The sequence below is a fragment of the Gymnoscopelus braueri genome, assembly GCF_963280865.1.
Source record: "Gymnoscopelus braueri genome assembly, chromosome: 8".
Lineage (NCBI taxonomy): Eukaryota > Metazoa > Chordata > Actinopteri > Myctophiformes > Myctophidae > Gymnoscopelus > Gymnoscopelus braueri.
This window is the reverse complement of record NC_137609.1, coordinates 32,397,561-32,416,535: the sequence shown is the minus strand read 5'-3', so window position 1 is coordinate 32,416,535 and position 18,975 is coordinate 32,397,561. Positions and strand designations below refer to the sequence as shown.

The 18,975-nt window shown below is 42.3% G+C and overlaps 1 protein-coding gene across 1 annotated transcript in view; it reads left to right on the top strand.

Annotated features, from left to right (window-relative positions):
- stk32a (serine/threonine kinase 32A) overlaps nt 1–18,975 on the top strand; it is a 143,231-nt gene that overhangs the window by 97,686 nt on the left and 26,570 nt on the right. The window contains exons 6-9 of the mRNA XM_080435433.1: nt 5,542–5,631; nt 13,435–13,538; nt 15,578–15,694; nt 18,803–18,928. Of these exons, the coding sequence (XP_080291559.1) occupies nt 5,542–5,631; nt 13,435–13,538; nt 15,578–15,694; nt 18,803–18,928 (437 nt within the window). The remainder of the gene's footprint in view (nt 1–5,541; nt 5,632–13,434; nt 13,539–15,577; nt 15,695–18,802; nt 18,929–18,975) is intronic.

Genomic DNA, 18,975 nt, shown 5'->3' with positions numbered 1-18,975 from the left:
AATCTTGCAAACTACTGGGCCGGTCAGCGCCAAATGTCATGTGCACACTAGGGCATTCACAGAATAGTCGAATATTCGAATATTCGAATATCAAACCGACTATTCGACTATCACACCACTATTCGATTATTCGAAAAAGAAAAAAAACATTGTTTTTTTTTTTTTTTTTTAAGATTCTTTTTTTTTTGTGGCTTTTCTAGAGCAGACACGCAGCTGTGAGCTCTGGTGTGACGTCAACTCGCATTCCTTGAGTCGAGTCATCAATGCCATTGAAAAAAATAAAAATAAAATAAATAATAATAATAATTTTTTAATTTTTTATAATCAAACCGAATAATCGACTATTCGAATACTTTTGGGTCGAATAATTCGAATACCATAAATCACTATTCGTTAATGCCCTAGTGCACACTGCCTGTAGGCCAAGGAAATAAATATCCAAATATATGTAAATAATCTAAACCAAATAAATATATTTTTGGGGTGTGAATATTTCTCCCATTTTGTGAATTCATCATTGTCAGACACACCAATCGATCAATCGATCTTGCCCAAATATAGAGTTCAACACAGTCATCAACACAGGCCATGCTGTTACAGACCCGTCTTGTTTTGATTGTTTGTTGGTCCTTCTTTGTTATGTCCCTGGCTCATGTTACATGGGGTCGGTCACACAAGGGTGAACAGAGTAGAGTTGTAAATGAAAAATACCTTAAAAAAAAGCTATTTCCTGCCTACAAGGCTCTAAATAATAGATTGTGAAAAGACACGTTTTAAAAAGCTTTCATTTCATCATTTCAACTCTTGTCGTGGGTGGGCGTGTGTGTAAAATGAGGACGAATGTGACAGTTTCACGTGTTTGTCGCTCTGCCTGTCAGATTGCCTGTTCACATTCATTATAGTCTCCGCCAGGCTGAAAGGCATGGCCGAGACTATGTTTTGCACCCTATCCGTCCGTCCGTCTGTCCGTGTGTCCTTCAGTGAACAGCTAATCTCCGGCACCGTTGCCTTGATCGCAGCGAAAATGTGCACACACACTCCCTGGATGCCAGAGCTGAACCTCTGCCCTAAAGTTTTCACATGAGCCTGTTACAGCACCACCAGGAGGCTGATTTTTGCAAAAAAAATAATTTGACAGTACTCCTACAGATTTTGTCCAAACATTACGCAAATCGGTACACAGTATCTCTATAGCCATTTAAACTTGTCTTTCAGATTTTTCATATTCCATCCTGATTGGCTAAGATTGGCTTCCAAAGTTTGCAGGAGTGGCCCGTTTTGAACAAAATGCCACAGATCATGAACACAGCGTCCGATTGCGGTGAAACTTTGCACGCACATTCGCACTACGTTGAGGAACAAATGCCATCCTTTTAACATTATAGTGCCACCAGGAAGAAAAAATTATATTACTCCTACAAATGTTGTAGTCAGTTGAATTTTCATATTCCATCCTGATTGGCGAATTCCGAACATTGCTGGCCCACAATAACCCATAGCCGCGGGAAGACCTTTTAGGTTAAGGGTGCGGTATGCGCACCCTTCGACCCCCCACACGCGCGCGCTTTTTTTTTTTACGGTTCTGGGCGGATTGGGTTCGTTTTTTTCCCAGTTTTTGGTTTATTTATTTCTGTTTTAGGGTTAGGATTAGGGTTAGGTTAGAGTTATGTTATTTAATTCTTATTTTTGCCTGATTTTACCGATTTATTATCAAAAAAAACTTCCTGACATGGCGGAGACCTGTGCTTCGAGGAGCACTTTTTCTAGTTTCACATCTTTTTGATTAGCTGCATTGAAGTGGGCAGGGGGGAGGGGCATGTCATACCATCAGTCTCACCCTGGGTGAGACTATTGACCGTTGGCAAAAAATGACCCTTCTCTCTGCCAAGGTGTTCCATCTGTCTGGACTTGGCAACTCCCCGACTCTCTGTTTACAGTAGAATCATTCTTTTTAAAGTAGGGCATGTTCCAATGCATGGATAGTGGTTAAGAAGATGTATACCAGAACCAAGCATATGCCTACAGGCCAAGGACTGAATGGTGCCAGAGTCTTCCTTTCTGGGCCTCACCCCTACTGTCTCTGTCCCAGTTCTGTCCACCGGAGACCTGCGGCAACCTCTATTTAGTGCAGAGTGTCGACCTGTTTTCGTTGAGACGTTAGCATTAGCATCAAGTGTAAAGTTGCTCCATAATCTTTGTTAGACGGACAGACCGTTGATACTTCTCTCTGGTCCCGCCTCTGCTTCACAGGGTTCTGAAGTGACATTGATGAGTGCTGTGTTGAAGTTGAAATGGTTTGTACTTGAGATATGCTGTGTGCGATGCAGTATTTTGACATTTTGGGCCTGAGGGTGGCTGTAGAGGAAATGTCATGGTGTCACAAAGCATGAAAAGTTTCATGGCAATCTGGCCATTATATTTTAATGGTGTTGTATTTTATTATCCCCGCCAGGCTGGCACGGCTGAAGGTGAAGAATTATGTTTTCACTCCTGTGAGTCCGTCCATCTGTCTGTTTGCCTGTGAGCAGCAAATCTCGGGCACTGCTGGGCTGATCGGTGTGAAACTTTAAACGCACACTTGCAGTAGGCCAAGGAAGAGCCTCTGCCCCCAAATAATTCAAATCGGCCTCATGGTGGTGCTATAACAGATCGCAACACAGCCCTGGATAGGCAACCGGGCCTGGTGGGGATCTGCACTCCGAGGAGCATACTTTTCTAGTTTTAAATAAAACACTATGTGCTCAACTCGTGTTTATCTTTAAAGTACAATGAAAAAGAAAGACTAAGGCAGCACCACAAATTGACTTTTTAATTGCCACATGGACGTTTTGGGGCAAGCCACTCTTCTTGAGTGTAACTAATAGACACAGGCATAGCCATGGGGAAGACGTTTAGACCAGGGGTTGTGGCGTGTGGGGTGCAGAGCGCAAGCCCCCTCCTGTGGCAGAGAAAAATCCCCACTTCATGCCCTTCAGCATCATGCGCACAAAACACAATCAATACAAGTTGAAATTAATAGGCAGTTGTTTTAATCTAAGAGACGTAGGCTTTGGCTTTTTAATAAGACAGGCAATAATGATATATTACTCCTCCCCCCTCTCTCTCTGGTGTAGGCAGCGAAAAGCACGGCACTTTTAAAAGAAAATCTTTAATTGATAAACAAAATTGACACAAGGAATTAATAATCAGGCTTAGCAGATTACAGAGCATTTTTATGACAGAAATCTATTTAGAATTAAGTGTGGGATGGGGAGAATATGAATGTGTCATTGTACGCACATGTTGCAATATATTATCACATAAAGCCGATAGCTCTCCAAGAGTTATTAGGGGGCCTTGAAATTTAAAAGTTTGAGAACCATTAATATAGATAGATGCTCATGAGGTGAGACTTCCTGTAGACTCACTGCCCTGAATCTGTCTGCAACGCAACGGGGAGGAGATGGGCAAAAGAGAGGGATGGAGCGAGGCTGGAGTGAAGAGAAGCAAACAAAGAAGTGATGAGAAGAAACCCTATGAGAGGGGAGAAGGGTGGTGTAAAGAAAGGGGGGGGGGGGAAAGAAAGGGAGAAAAAAAGGAGGGATGAACAGAAAAGAGGACACCCACTCAACCGAACAATTGCTATGCGGCAAGACAAATTGTCAGGAGTGCATGCTCTCTCCCAATCTCTCTATCTCTCTCTCTCTCTCTGACACACACACACACACACACACACACACACACACACACACACACACACACACACACACACACACACACACACACACACACACACACACACACACACACACACACACACACACACACACATTAGCAAGTGCTCGGTATGCAGGGCAAAAACTTATGGGGAGTTTATTAGGGGAAAAAACACTAAGAAAAGGCTAAGACTAAGGAATGGAAACAGTGGAGTGATGAGAAGGGGGGGGGGTGGAGTTAGCTGGGGAAAGCCATATTGAAGAGGTGGGTTTTAAAAGATAACTGGCGATCAATGAGAATGCCTGAGAACTATTTCAATTACTTTTCTTTGGGAAGTTATTACTTGGATTAATGGATTAAGCAACCATGGCATCCCTATTTTGGGCATAATCAAAGATTTTCAAACGAAAGTAAGCAGATCTACAAGCTTATAGATCGGCTATTCATCGTATGACATTTGATTACAAGTAGGGGAATCCAGATTGGATAAAATGGCAGTTGATTGCTTACAAGCTTTTCAAGTAATTTTGTTGAAATATACAGTTTGGAGATCGGCCTGTAGTTATTTACATTAGAGGGTTTCGACATGTTTCAGACACAACAAAATGATCTGTGTCCGTTGACCCAAATTCCAACCAGGTCATGTGTGTGCCATAGCGAAAACAAATTGAACAATGCAAGTGGTATTTTCATTTGAACTCATTCAGTTCAGTTTGTGTGTTTGAGTGAGCGGGAGAGGGATCCCCGGGCCAGCAGAAAAAATCTGGGTGAATCACCAACAGTCACCCCTCCCTCAACACCCGCAGTTGAAGTGCCCTTGAGCAAGGCACCTAACCCCCTACTGCTCCAGTGTAACAGTATAAGACAGTGGTTTGGCAGCTCCCGTGTGTCAATGTGTGTAACTGTTTGACTCTGAAGCAGGGCTTTGCTGAAAAGGCCCCAGGGCCCACCTGAAAAAGAAATGGAAATCTGAATGTGATTTACCCTGGTTAAATAAAGGACCCAAAAAATAACTCCCAGAAGAGGCACTTGGGACGGAGGCACGCTAGCAGCAGGACAGCAGGCACACAAGGGGAGCAGGCCGTAGGAGGTGGAGATGGACCCGTCAGCAATGGCAGCAAAGCAACAGGCAGAGCGCCTGGAGGAGGGAGCACAGTAGAGCAGCAGGAGGGAGCACAGTAGAGCAGTGGGATTGACAAGGGGGTTGTGGCTTGAAATCATATTTAGCAACTGCTACAGCATGGCAACCAGGCGGACTAGCAGGTCGATTCTCACCGTCAATTCAAAGTCGGTGTGTCAGTGGGAATAATGTAGCCTACTTGATGTAAAGATATGATCAGTATATCACTTTTATCCAAATACTGTTTCAAGGACTGCGTAAAATGTAAATCTTTTTTGCACAAATCTTCAGAGACCCTGCCATTGGCACGTCAATTAACCTTCAGTGAATTGTCCAAGAATTGTCACGGACAAAGGGGAGGATTTGCCGTGTGAAATGGTGCCACGGTGCGAATTGGCCTCTTTTCACACTAAAACGCAAATCAGGCACAACAAAGGGAGAAAAAAGGCTTTTCAGGAAAAGATCAGAGAAGAGAAGTGTTAAGAGGTCAGATGTCTGTATATATTTAGACAAAATATCTATTGTCTAAATTGAAATCAATGTATAGCACTTCAAGTTGGCACTGGAAACCAAAAAAGACTGGAGGGTGGCTTTAAGTACACAGGGATGGCAGTGGAAAAGGACTGTGATTGGCACTTCATAGCTCTGGTAGTTGTGTGATACGGAAGCTGTGTCCAGAGAGGTGGAGACCACTTTCTTTATGCATTTTTATCTCTGTTCTCCAGGGCATGTCCATCTGACGGACTTCAACATTGCAGCTATTGTCAAGGAGGACCTGAAAGCCACCTCTATTGCTGGGACCAAGCCGTATATGGGTAACAATGATTTATTTATTTATTTCTTTTTATGACTGATTTGACTGAATGATATGTTGATGAACATAATTATAACAATACATTTATATATCCTCTAGTTTTCTGAATAAAAGCAGAATTTGTCTATTTAGTTATGGAATTAAACCACATTAAGCTAGTGCTGGGGCAATTTGTGCCTTTTATCATTTTTTCTTTAGATATAACGATAAATGAGGGCATGGGATAAGGTTTTCCCCAGACTAATTTCACATCAGTTTTAAGTTGTTAAGCTCAGCCATTTCCATTCACTTTCTATTGCTGAAACACGTGTTTTTATTACAGTATAAAATTAATTTTCACTTTACATTGTCAGTGTGTCCAACAGTTGCCTGAAGTAAAGGTGAATTTATCTATTTTCAGTGGCGCGGGAAGGGGGGGGCTATGGGGGCTGCAGCCCCCCTGGTGATGGGAGCAGCCCCCCTGGTGATGGGAAGAAAAAAAAAAAAAAAGTTTTATTTTATTTTATTTTTTATAATATATATATATTTTATGGATCATAGCAGTCTGTTACGGTCATGGATAAACTTCAACCTGGTGTTTACACTGTCTTTCTGCCTTTTTGTGTGGGGAAAAACACAGAAAACCCCCAAAAAATCGCAAAAAAATCGCGCGCCCGCGCTTCGCAGGGGCGCGAGGAGTGCCCCCCGACGCACAGCCCCCCTAGGTATTAAGGACTTCCCGCGCGCCTGTCTATTTTGATTTGATATCATTAAGCCACATTAAGCTTCTAAAATAGCAAACTGTGAGGCAGCACCTTGATTTTCACTACACCATGCGAAGCTTGATGGCCGATGGGTTGGGTTGGCCAATCAAATCCCTACATTTGTGAGACCCACCGTAAACCCACCCACGAGGAAATTTGTATCAAAAGAAAGATTAACTGGGGTATAAGCTAGTTGTATAAGCCACTCTGTCGGTTGGACCAACATTTTAAAGCTGTTTGCAGCTTATCATGCATAACATGCTGGTTTACAAGTTCTGTGATTATGGGTGCAATTTTCCCTTTGGCATGAGCACCTTTATACTCCCAGCAGGATGGTTCCTATTGAATTTAGTGACCCCATGATCTTTCCTCTAGCACCCCCATTAGGCCATGCATTCCACATGCACCCACTTTTCTCCCAAACAAGATTTAAAAATTCCTACGTAGATTGCGATGAAAGTTGCTGAGCTTATATTAAGATGTTCTGTCATTAACCACTTTCAACCTGGTATCTCTATTTTGGGCATGTCATTATAGGTACAGCATAGCCAAAAACTTTCAGAAATGTTCAAAAATAGCCAATCTACAAGCTCACAATGCGACACATTGGGAGCTTGTATATTGGCAATTTAAAAAAAAATTTTAATAGGACTTAAGAGGTTACGTTTCATAATGTGTTTTCAGTGGCAATCAGACTGATTGTGATTGTGAGCAGCTCACTGACATTTTCAACAAGGTGTAAAGAATACAGGAGAGATTTTGATTTACCTTATGTCATGTAGATGGTAATGTGCTTAACCCTGTTATATGTCACCCCACCAGGTCGCACATTAACACCAATGGGACCACAATGGAAATAAGCCCTAGAGCTTTTTTTGTGTTATCCTAATGACTACGTTTGTGCAATGTTTTTGTTGTTGTACATCTGTTTATGTCAATCAATCAATCAATCAATCAATCAATCAATCAATCAATCAATCAATAGCCCTCCCATGTTGAGCTTTTACTGCCTCCATTTTGACATAAAAAGTATTCGCCCCTTCCGGGAAATCTACAGAGTGCCTCATAACCACAAGCACATAGATTTTCTGTCACAAGACAGACCGGGAGGTAACCTGTTACAACATACTTGCATCGCTCCACTTTATAGCTCAATTCATCCACAGTACCCAGGTGAGAGAAATCACGTACTGTATCATCACGTTCTAGAACAGAACAACCAAGATGGTCTGCAGATGCTAGTTACAGTCAATGCCACATGATAGATAGATAGATAGATAGATAGATAGATAGATAGATAGATACATTTTACAAAAAAGTACAGTAGCTTGCTCCAGAAAACAATAGCTCTTTTGATGGCTCCAGAGCTGATAAAAGCCACAGTGTTTAAAAGAAATGGATAGCGTTTACCCTCAAATATCATCATATCAGACTTCAGTTATCTATCTCATGACTTTGCCCACTAAGTGCTGTGGCATCAGATCAATATTGATCAGTCCCAGAGGTCAGAATATCGAGATATCAGACAGAGAGAGCGAGAGTGTGTGTGTGTGTGTGTGTGTGTGTGTGTGTGTGTGTGTGTGTGTGTGTGTGTGTGTGTGTGTGTGTGTGTGTGTGTGTGTGTGTGTGTGTGTGTGTGTGTGTGTGTGTGTGTGTGTGTGTGTGTGTGTGTGTGTGTGTGTGTGTGTGTCTCTCTCTCTCTCTCAGTGTGTCTGATATACTTTACAAGCTCACAGCATATTGCACTGCGATGCGTTGTGAGCTTGTAGATTGTGCAACACTGGCATGCAACTACTGTAAGTATAAATTTGGCTTTAGAGATACACTTTGGGAGATACAGAGACAGATGGAAAGGCTATAAGATAGAGACTAAGAAACAAAGAGGGAGAAATGTACAAAGAGAGACTCTACAATGTAAAACTGGACAGAGAAAGAGAGGCAAGTGAGGCCTGATAGACTCATCTTGACATCTTGACAAGTCATCTTGACCACTAGAAACTACATTTCTCACTCTTGTCTTCTCACCACAATAGATAATTTATAGCCTAACTCATTTCCTGCTGCATAGAAAACAGGAAAGGGAACTTTGTAATCCAAAGCTTCCAGAGGCGGATGTCTCCCTGACACTATTCAAACCATTATTCATGGCAAAGACGCAATTATTTATTACAAAGAAGGCCCTCTCCTATTCAGATAGGTTGCATTTAGTTTAATGAAATCTGGAAGATATCCTCTTGAGACAGTCTGATTGCTGCTTCATATTCTGAGTGCTTGTGTGTTTCTGTGCGTGTGTGCGTGTGTTTGAGTTTCGGGGATGTGTGTGCACGAGTGTCTGTCTTTTTCCTTTGTGTTTGCTTTTCTACTTTGGTGTGGATCATGTGCATGCATGTTTTGCATATCTATATAATACAGATCATACATACTTTTATCATACACCTACATAGCAGTGCATAGTCATTTGATATGATGGGATATTTGATATGCTAGGATGCTGATGAAATGTTTATATGATTAATACTGCAGATGCACTGACTCACAAAGAGCCCACCTCCATAGCTGTGTGTGCCACCGGCGTCCTTGTTACATCGAGGTGATACAACCTTGTCAAAGTCAGAGGAGAAACGCACTCATGCGGCTGAAGAGATTTCCTGCCCCCACGGAATAGATCCCCTGATGCAGCCATGCCCTAGTAGAATGATCCCTGTGGCTCCATGTGAGAGTTATTCCCATTGACAGGTGTGATGGTATAGCAGTTTTACTATTATACCAGTGATTGTCAAACTTTTGAATTTCAAGGACCCCCCAGTGTCAAATGTTAGTCCACCCGACCCCCAGTTGATACCAATCTCTGGGACCCCAATCTACACGGTAAAATCCTCAGTTTAACTCTGAGAGTGTACAAATGGAACCAACTAGACCCTTGCGGGTCCCGACATATACCATTGTGTAAAATGTGGACGGTAAAAACACACATAACATAACAGTATTACCGTAATTACAGTGACTGCCGTGTTTTTCAGGCAACACTGTGAACAGAGCACAGCGCGGCTGCCTTCCTGAGCAGCTTGATTGTGTATAGTCTCAAGGGAGAACCCCAGAGCCTTCTATTGGAGAGTTACGTCAATGAGGTGGCAGAAACAACGCCGGTCACGTGGTTCATGTAAACTCGAAATAATGACAAACGCTCATAGACTCCAGTGCATTCCGTAAACTTCAGATTTAGGGCTTTGTCACTATTCGCAAATAGAAGGCTACAGTATGTAGAAGACCTGGCCCGATGTAGTGAACGGAGGCGACCCAACTCTCCTTATATGGCTCTGGAGCACCCCATATGATCTGGTGACAGATCATACGGGCAGATTACATCACTCTACCACTAGCTCTAGCTACCATGGTCAGGGATAGCTCCTGTAGGTTAACAAAGTGACCGTGGCATCGGCCTGCAAAAATAACAGGGTTTGAAGAAAAAACCGAAACAACTCAAGACAAGGGCAATGCAGTTGTTCGATTAAGTATAAATTATACGATTAACTACTCAGCCATGACAAGTTTGTGACTGCTGAATCATGCAGATGCAGATGCGTATATAGTACTGTATGACCTGCCAGGTCCATAAATCAATGACCTACCTCTTAGACTGACCTAATATTTAGACTAGACTCTAAATATTTTACTAAATGTTCACCTCCTGCATTCAAACGTGTAAAGGTTCAGCTGTTAGGAAAAACAAGTCCTGCTTGCTAGGAGGCATGTAAAAGAGAAATACAGTTAGTTAGTCCATAATTTCAACATACTGTAGGAAAGAAAATGACAGCCTAATAAAAGCATGCTCCCTATAACTGGCCGTACAAGGCAAACAGCAACAGTGTTTAGAGGCAATATAAAAAGTACAGTATATGAAAAGTTATTTGAGTTTTGTGATTGCCATGACAACACCTGGTTCAGAAATCTATAAAATAAAATCTATATATAAATATTAAAAAAAAGGTCTTTTAATTGCAGGTTCACAAACAACTCTTTCACTACCAAGATAATCTATTCTGACAGTCTGACAACACATTCAATCAGGCCGTTGAAAGCAAACAATGAGAACATTGAGGAGTCTAAGCCTGATTATTCTTTGTGACAGACCAACAACCAAGTATACGTAAATGTTTTTTTCTACTTTTCTATCTGTTTTTAAATTGCCCCTGTCCTGATATAATAATATACAAGAGGATAATTAGTTCAATAGCCATGATTTTTATTATGGCTATTGTGTATTGTGTATTGTATTTTTTTCAATTGTGAATTTTACAATATTATTTCCTAATGTCTTTATGTCTTTGTATAATGTATATTGATGGTTTAAAGCGTATATTTACAATGGCACACGGAAATTAGGTCAAGCACTGTATTTGCACTAGGTGTGACTCTGTAGAAGGTTATTCAGAGGCAAATTAAGAAATTAGGCTATTAGTACACTGAGGATAGCTACAGGCTGACACATTTGTACTCTGGTCAACCTCTCATGAAAACTATTTAAAAGCCTCTTTAGCTTTCCTAGCATCAAAGACCAAAAATATCTTGAGGAAGGTCTTTACGACTGAAACACTGATGTGTTTTTATTCCACTTAATGCAGAGGTGATCAGAGTGAGCAGGAATTCATTCTTTCTTTGATGTTTGGATCCTTTTTTTTTCTTTATTCCCTGTGCCACGGAAGAGGGAATTGCTGTGCATGTTGTTCTCAGCTCCTCTTTGGCTTTCCTGTCATCTTTTTGAGCACGAACATAGTTTCCCCTTGACAGCAGATCCGTGTGCCCGTGTTCAGAATACCCGGAACATGGGTCTCGCATAACGACAGGAAGTGATGGATGCTCTGAGCCAAGAGTCTGTGAGCTAGGCGGTGGAGGTGTGAGTGCATGCCCCCTTGGCTACTGACATATGCTACTGCAGTCATGTTGTCACAGTGAACCAGCCCCTGTGGTCCCTGCATGGGGAGGGTGGAAATACAGTGTCTGAGATATCCATAATGGTTCAGAGCTCTAGGTAATTGTTCTGAGCTGACGCAGCTGAGTCAGGCCCCGTCCCTCTCCGTGTGACCCCCCCACCTGGTTGAGGAATGTGTCTGTTGTGACCAAGCCCCCAGAACTACGGTAGAACAGTGAAGCGGCCAAGCCTGGTGGTCAAATCTGAGAATGCACTTAAAATGCTACTGCGCTTGCATCTCCCGTTTTTGTGCATGCTCACGACGCGTCACGACCCATGGAACCAATGGAATGGATCCATATTGGTTCCATGGAACAAACAACAAAACGCCACTGAGCACTTTAATAGAAATGAATAGCTGGGGGCGGGGCAATCCGCCCTCTAGATATATTATAACTCTATGGTTGTGATGCTTATTATAAAGTGCAGACAACCCGGGTGCTCTTGGTTAGAGTTCAATAGGTTTCTCAACGTTGGCGATCAGAGTTACAGACCTGTAAAGGTCCATTTGGACCCCTGGTTGTCCCCGGACCCGACGTTGAGTAACGGTGCAATAGGTAACAATTCCAATCCATGTGGTTAAGAGGTGCTCATGAAGTCAAAGCACACTCCGGAGGAACAAGGATATGATAAAAAATACTTTAATGTCTCAGGGCATGTATAACATCTTTAAAAGTGTTTAAACGCCAGGTTAAGGTAGCCTGATATCAGACTGAAGTGAAAGTTGTCCACCCAGTGGAATGGAGTGAATCTATGGTCTGGTGCCAGGTAAGGACTAAAGTATTTTTAAGACTTTTAATGTTGTATATGCCATGAGACATTAAAGGCTCTTTAATCATAATTATCCTTGTTCGTCTGGAGTGTGCTTGGAGTTAGCCTAAGGGCTTCCTTTTCATCTATTAATGTCAAGTGCTTTGAACGGTCGAGATGACTGGAAAGGCACTACATGTAAATGTAGTCCATTTGCAATTTCTTTGCCACAGACATAGAGACTGAGAAATTGCCTCAGGGCTTGTTCTGCGGTTGCCCTGTTGCGAGTGGCGAGTTGGCGGTCAGCCCAACTCAGAGTAGCAGTGTCCAATAGCGGGCAGGAGGCCGCAGTGCCGCTGTCCTCTTTGTCGGAGACCTCGAAGTTATTGCCGTTGCTAGCATCCTTTCAGCCTACTGTACAGTATGTCGCCTGAGCTTCTTATACGGTGCAAGGCCGTCATCGCAGTTCTCTGGAGTGTCAATGGCCTCCTGTGCATGTTTCTGCCCATCTGACACTCTGACATCAGAACTGGTATTACTATTACCTTGCTGCTGCTTGACTGCACCACTCGACAAATACAGGGACACTTATATCATCAACATACATTTAATTGTATATTTATTAGTAGAAATGGCTTTCAGAGCATTCCGAGTGTAGCTGGCTTTGAATGCTAGACATTTATGCCATTTATATTACAATATATTGTACTGATTGTACAGTATGTAGAACAGCAACTTCCTACACGTGTGACGTCATTACTCTGCAGTCCTTTGATTGATTGATTGATTGATTGAATACTTTATTAGACAGAAATGTTAACAGCACAAGGTAGGCCTACAGTCAGACATTTGAGCTAAAAGGATAACACAAATAAGTCCTGGGGACTTTCCATTGTGGTCCTATAACAATGGTCCTACATAATTTTATTGAAAAAAGAAACTGATACTGTTATCTACAGTAGATATTCTGTATTATGTAAATATTTGAAGTTGTCCCTCTTCTGTTGCCCTGCCTTTAAGAGTTTGCCCACCACGGTCTGAACTGAAACCCTATATACATAGTTCTACATCAATAGCAAAAATAGCTGAATTGTCACTGAATGTTATTATGACATGCCCAGAATAGGGATGCCAGGGCTCATGTGGTTAAGTCGATTGCGGGAATATTCTTTTACCATTTGAAAAAGGTTACACAATTTGGTTTTATATTCCCGCAATCGATAATTTTGTTAGAGTGAGTGGCACTTTTGTCTTACAGACCGTTGGTTTGAAAAGGATTCAAACTCATTTTGGAACAAAGCCATGTATTGGGTTGACTGTATGTTTTTTCCTCTTCCGTCAGCCCCAGAGCTGTTCCAACCGTTCGAGGGGTCTCATCCTGGCTACTCCTTCGCTGTGGACTGGTGGTCCCTGGGAGTCACTGCCTACGAGCTGCTCAGAGGACAGGTACCACACTCATACACACTGTATACAAATTAAACTCACACACATATACTGTACGTCTGAGGACTTCAACATTTTAGGGTGACAATTTTATGAATACCGTTTTTTTCTTTCTTTTTAGCCCTATTCCTAAAGCTGAAAAATAGCTGAAAATAGCTTATCCAATAGCTCACAACGCTTGTAGATCTGCTATTTCCGGTGCACGACACCAGCATGCAACTAAGTACAAACCAGGCATAACTCTAACCCTAACCTCTAAACAACTATTCCTAACCCCAACCTGAATATTTTCCTAATTGTAAGCCTAAATCTTTTTTAACCATAAAACAACCATTGCTCTTGTGAGGACCAAAAGGGGGCATGCCCATATATGGGCATATACTGATGATATCAGGAATCTCCATATGTGGGCATAAATGGGACAAGGGCTGACAGATACAGAGATATGCATATATGGGCATAAAAGGGACAAGGACAGACAAATACAGAGAGCTCCTTATATTGGCATATCAGCATGCCCATATACTGTATGGGCATATACTGATGACATAATAGATCTCCATATATGGGCATAAAAGGGACAAGGACTGACAGATACAGATATCTCCATATATGGGCATAAAAGGGACACACGCATAAAAGGGACACAGGCAGACAGACAGAAACAGACATCTCCATATATGGGCACAAAATAGACACAGACAGATGGGTACAACAGGTACTCTGATAAAGCCCCCGACACTATGACATATTGGTTGGATAGGCTGAACTCTAGACGTGAGGCCTGAACCTCTAGTAGTAATAAAAGTGCGCGCACGCACGCACGCACGCACGCACGCACGCACGCACGCACGCACGCACGCACGCACGCACACACACACACACACACACACACACACACACACACACACACACACACACACACACACACACACACACACACACACACACACACACACACACACACACACACACACACACACACACACACACACACACACACACACACACACACACACACACACACACACACACACACACACCCACCCACCCACCCACCATGGCCCGGCACGCTTCGCAACTGTCTCTTAGAATAGCCCTCCCTGTACAAAACAGACTTACTAACTCTTCAGCCTCAGATCTATGATCTAGCCTTGATAAGACCATGACAGTGGTTAAAAAAGATTATTAAAAAAAGCTATTCCATTGCCTTCACATTCCTTTTAATGTTTCATGTCTTCTGGCCTTAATGGCAAAGATAAAAATTTTAGTCATGTTTAATCACGGTCAGAAATGTATAACTTGTGGAATTACTTAATTATTAATTATTAAGTGGAATTACTGCATAAGTTAGATGATGACGTAGAACTATCTTTGGAAGCATACACTGCAAACCTCTGGGTGCAGTTTAACTGCGGGTGAATTGAATTGATTGAATTATAATTGGCATTTTAAATTCCTATATATCATGCATGTAAACAGCCCTAAGGTAATCAGTCACAAGGAATTACACTTTCAATCAATCACTCTGCCACATCAGTATCCTGTATGTGTGCTCGCACCCATCCTGTCCAATCAGGAGCTGCAAACGAAATAATTTCCTCTCTCATTTCAAGATTGCGCATATCCAAAATACATGAACCGTGACATCTATTTAGATTCCAGAACACACTCCGCAGGTTCCCATGCTGGAAGCAAACTGCCAATGCTGTGGCTATGCGTTTGTTTTATTGGATTCCCCACTAGCCTCCACCATAGTGGTTGCTAATCTTCCTGGCATCCACACAGTAACATAAATTGTATTATACTATATAAGAGACATAAGATAAAATGGTCTTGCAGGATGCATGCAAGAAGGGAAGAGGAAGGGGATAAAGTGGAGAGACCGTCTGCCGAGAACGCATTTTAATATAGACACTCAATCAAATAAACTCCTCTGTCCTAAACACAACATGGCTATGAATTCAACTCCTTTATAATGTACTGCCTCACTCAATTCCTTTGTTGTCCCCTCCCTTCCCTTCCTCTCCTCTCCTCTTCAGCGTCCATTTGTGATGAAGTCCAGTTCTCCAGCTACTGAGATCCTTCAGACCTTCCACAAGGTCCACCCTTGCTTTCCCACGTGCTGGTCTCCAGAGATCAAGTCTCTTCTCAGAAAGGTGAGCAAGTGTTGGTCAGTTGATAGAGGAGAATCTGGGCGCCTCCCATTAATCATGTTGTGTTGAAGTGTCGGGCCAACGACACTGCCAGAATACCACTCAATGAGAATCAACTCTGTCATCTAGTGCAAAGAGAGTTTTTCATCTTATGAGACTCAGAGTGTCATGTTCAATGAAACATGAGGAGCAGCTTACATGACAACAATGGGACAGTAGACTCATTCACTGTTTACTGTACATTCAGTGTGTTACAGACTGTTTTCACATACTGCTGATACTGAAGTTTACGAGAACTCTGTGGGTCCTATTGTTACATGAGTCACATGTGAAACTACAATTTACGAAAAGCAATTTAGGCATTTAGTAAGTTCAAGATTGGAAAGTGTCAAGAACCTAGTAAAAAAATGACAGGGTAAATTGTCAAGTAAATAGAATGCATAGGAAATAATTAAGTGCTACAGAGTAACTCAAATACCATGTAAACATCAAACCTATCATCTGTCTAAACAATATGCTATCTAAATAACATATCGTTGCTGTCCGGCAGAAACTCCATTTTGACGCTTTTGCATTTTTTTCCATAAATCAGGGCCATTGAACACCCTATAGGTCTGTGTGTTGGTAGAAAAAATATTGAACCAATGAAAAGCATAAAAAAGCGCTTCTGACAAAAGCAGCTAACTCCATTGGATCCTCAAACGTTCTGCTAAACCAGCTAACTCCACCAAAGGGGGGTGGAGTTAGCTGGTTTTGCTGACTCCAGGCTCCACCCCCTATTGACCTCCAACCTCATTGTGAGCTTGGAGGTCCATTTAGCTGTTCTTATCAATGATGAAGAAACCTCATACTGTAACTCCATTTTTATTTTTTTTCCTGGAAAATTATCATTTTGGAGTTAGCTGGTTTCTGCCGGACAGCAGAGATATAGTACAGTATGTGTACAAGTATCCAACATACTTCTGCATAGTATTACTAGCATAACTATCAAAAATAGGCAACAAGAAGGGATTCAAGGAATGAGAAGTTCTGGGAGTGAGGTAGATTCTGAAGAGGTGAGTTGGGTGTAGGGATGGATCATGTCCTGAAGCTAATTGGTGCCATGCCCTTGACTGCCTTGTAGGTGTTTTGAATTGGAAGCAGGCAGCAAGTGGAAGCTGGTGAATACAGAGGGGGGCAGCTATGTGAAAAGTTAGGGAGGTTGAAGGTCAGGCGTGCTGCAGCATTCTGTATCAGTTGTAAGGCTTTGAGTGAGTTGCAATAGGGAGGTGATTGGCTTGGAGTAGCCTACAGCTGAATGTCCAGGACCCTCGCAAATAAAGTATTCAATCAATCAAACCCCTCCCAGGCATGTGGAAACATCCTGCAGGGGACAGGACTTTACAGGGAAGAAGAGAAGCTTAGAGATAAACTGAGTGCGCAAGTTGCGTCTCTCGGCTCTGCACTGGCAGCAAACCACTGCAGTCAAACTGTTGCATTGCCTCGTGCTCACAGACTGCATGTCCCTCATTGGCATTCCAGTGGCGTGCATGAGAGAGGAAGAGCGTGTGTGTGTGTGTGTGTGTGTGTGTGTGTGTGTGTGTGTGTGTGTGTGTGTGTGTGTGTGTGTGTGTGTCATAGAGATTATTAGAGTGGAAGAGAGGGTGTGTGTGTGGAGGGGGCAAACTGAGGGAAAGTGTAAGGGGGGTATATGCTTCATATCTCTCCCTTTTCCATCCTCTCTTAATGCACGACTCTTCCCCTTACCTCTCCGTTCGACCTCTGTTTGCTCCGATATTTATTCTCCTTGACTACTCTTTGCGTGTTTATATGCCCGACCCTCCCACTCATCAACCTGCTGCTGTCATCCTTTCTTCCCCAAGCCATTTCACTCCTCCTTCTCATCCTCCTCTCCTCCTTCCTAGAACCAGATCGATATATTGGTCATCATTTGCCTTTTTTTTTATCGATATCGGTTGCCGATACCACTTTCATCCTGGCATCCCTATTTTGTCATTTTAGGCAAACATTTTCGAAAACAGCTGATATACAAGCTCAGAAACGTGTCACGTTATTAGGGCCGAAGATCTTAAATAAAAAGTTATTTGCATTTATTTACTTTGCATATAAATGAAATGGTCTCAAATAGAAACAACATAATTACGTTTTTCTAAGCGAGACCAGGGCTCTGATGGCTCCCCCCAGGTAAGTCTTCCCCCCAGAAATGAATACCTCACCTTCCAAGGTTCTGTTATCAAATCGATCTCTATTGCCTTGCCTTCCATAACAGATTTACTTCTTTACTACTTTACTGAATGCCGGTCATCCCATGACCCGAATTTAAACAAAGACTATATCTAACTCTTAAGCAGCATCAGTTAAAGTCTTCTCACTCTGCATCAGGTATCCATGGGCTAGGTTATTACTGTTCCAAAATGTGCACGTGTGGCCCAGATGGTGTAGTGGTCCGGGCACCTAGGCTGCTGATGCCTGACAGCGCGTCGCGGGTTCGATTCACGATCCCGATGACCTTTTCTGCGTGTCACCCCCCATTTCCTGTCAGACTACTTTATACTATCTAATTTGACAATATCGGTATCGTTAGCCGATACCACTTTTATCCAGGCATCCCTATTTTGTCATTTTAGGCAAACTTTTTCAAAAGTTTAGAAAACAATTATAAAGAAATATACAAGCTCACAAACGCATCACATTATTAGGGTCCAAGTTCTTAAATAAAAAGCATTTATTTATTTTGCATATAAATCAAATGGTCTTTTTTTTAAATGTGTTTCTAATTGATTAGAAAATGTTTCACTTAACAAAATCGAAATCTGCATCGGACCCAACAATCTGGCATTGGTCAGTTTCTTTATATTTCACTGTTCCTCTAGTGTTCATCATCCTGTGAGTTTGTGGACATGCAGGAACTGTCCTGTCTCAACAGAGTTCAGCAGCTATAGGTTCTATCGGACAACATGATTGGTTGATTTTCATGTTTTAACCCCCAGCATATGTTATGAAACTTCTGTCTCCTCCTTACATATCCCTGGTACATAATTCTCAAACATAAAATGACGATTTTCAACTGCTTTTGATTAATTGGATCCCTTTTTTCTGTTACTTCTGCAGCTGCTGTGTATAGACATTGAGAAGCGTATCTCCTGCCTAGCGGAGCTCCAGGACCTAGACTACATGTCCGACGTCAACTGGGACGCGGTACTCAGCAAACAGCTGCCGCCGGGCTTCATTCCCAACGTAAGTGTCTAAGAAACAACAGCTCCACTCAACTAGTCTTCCAAACA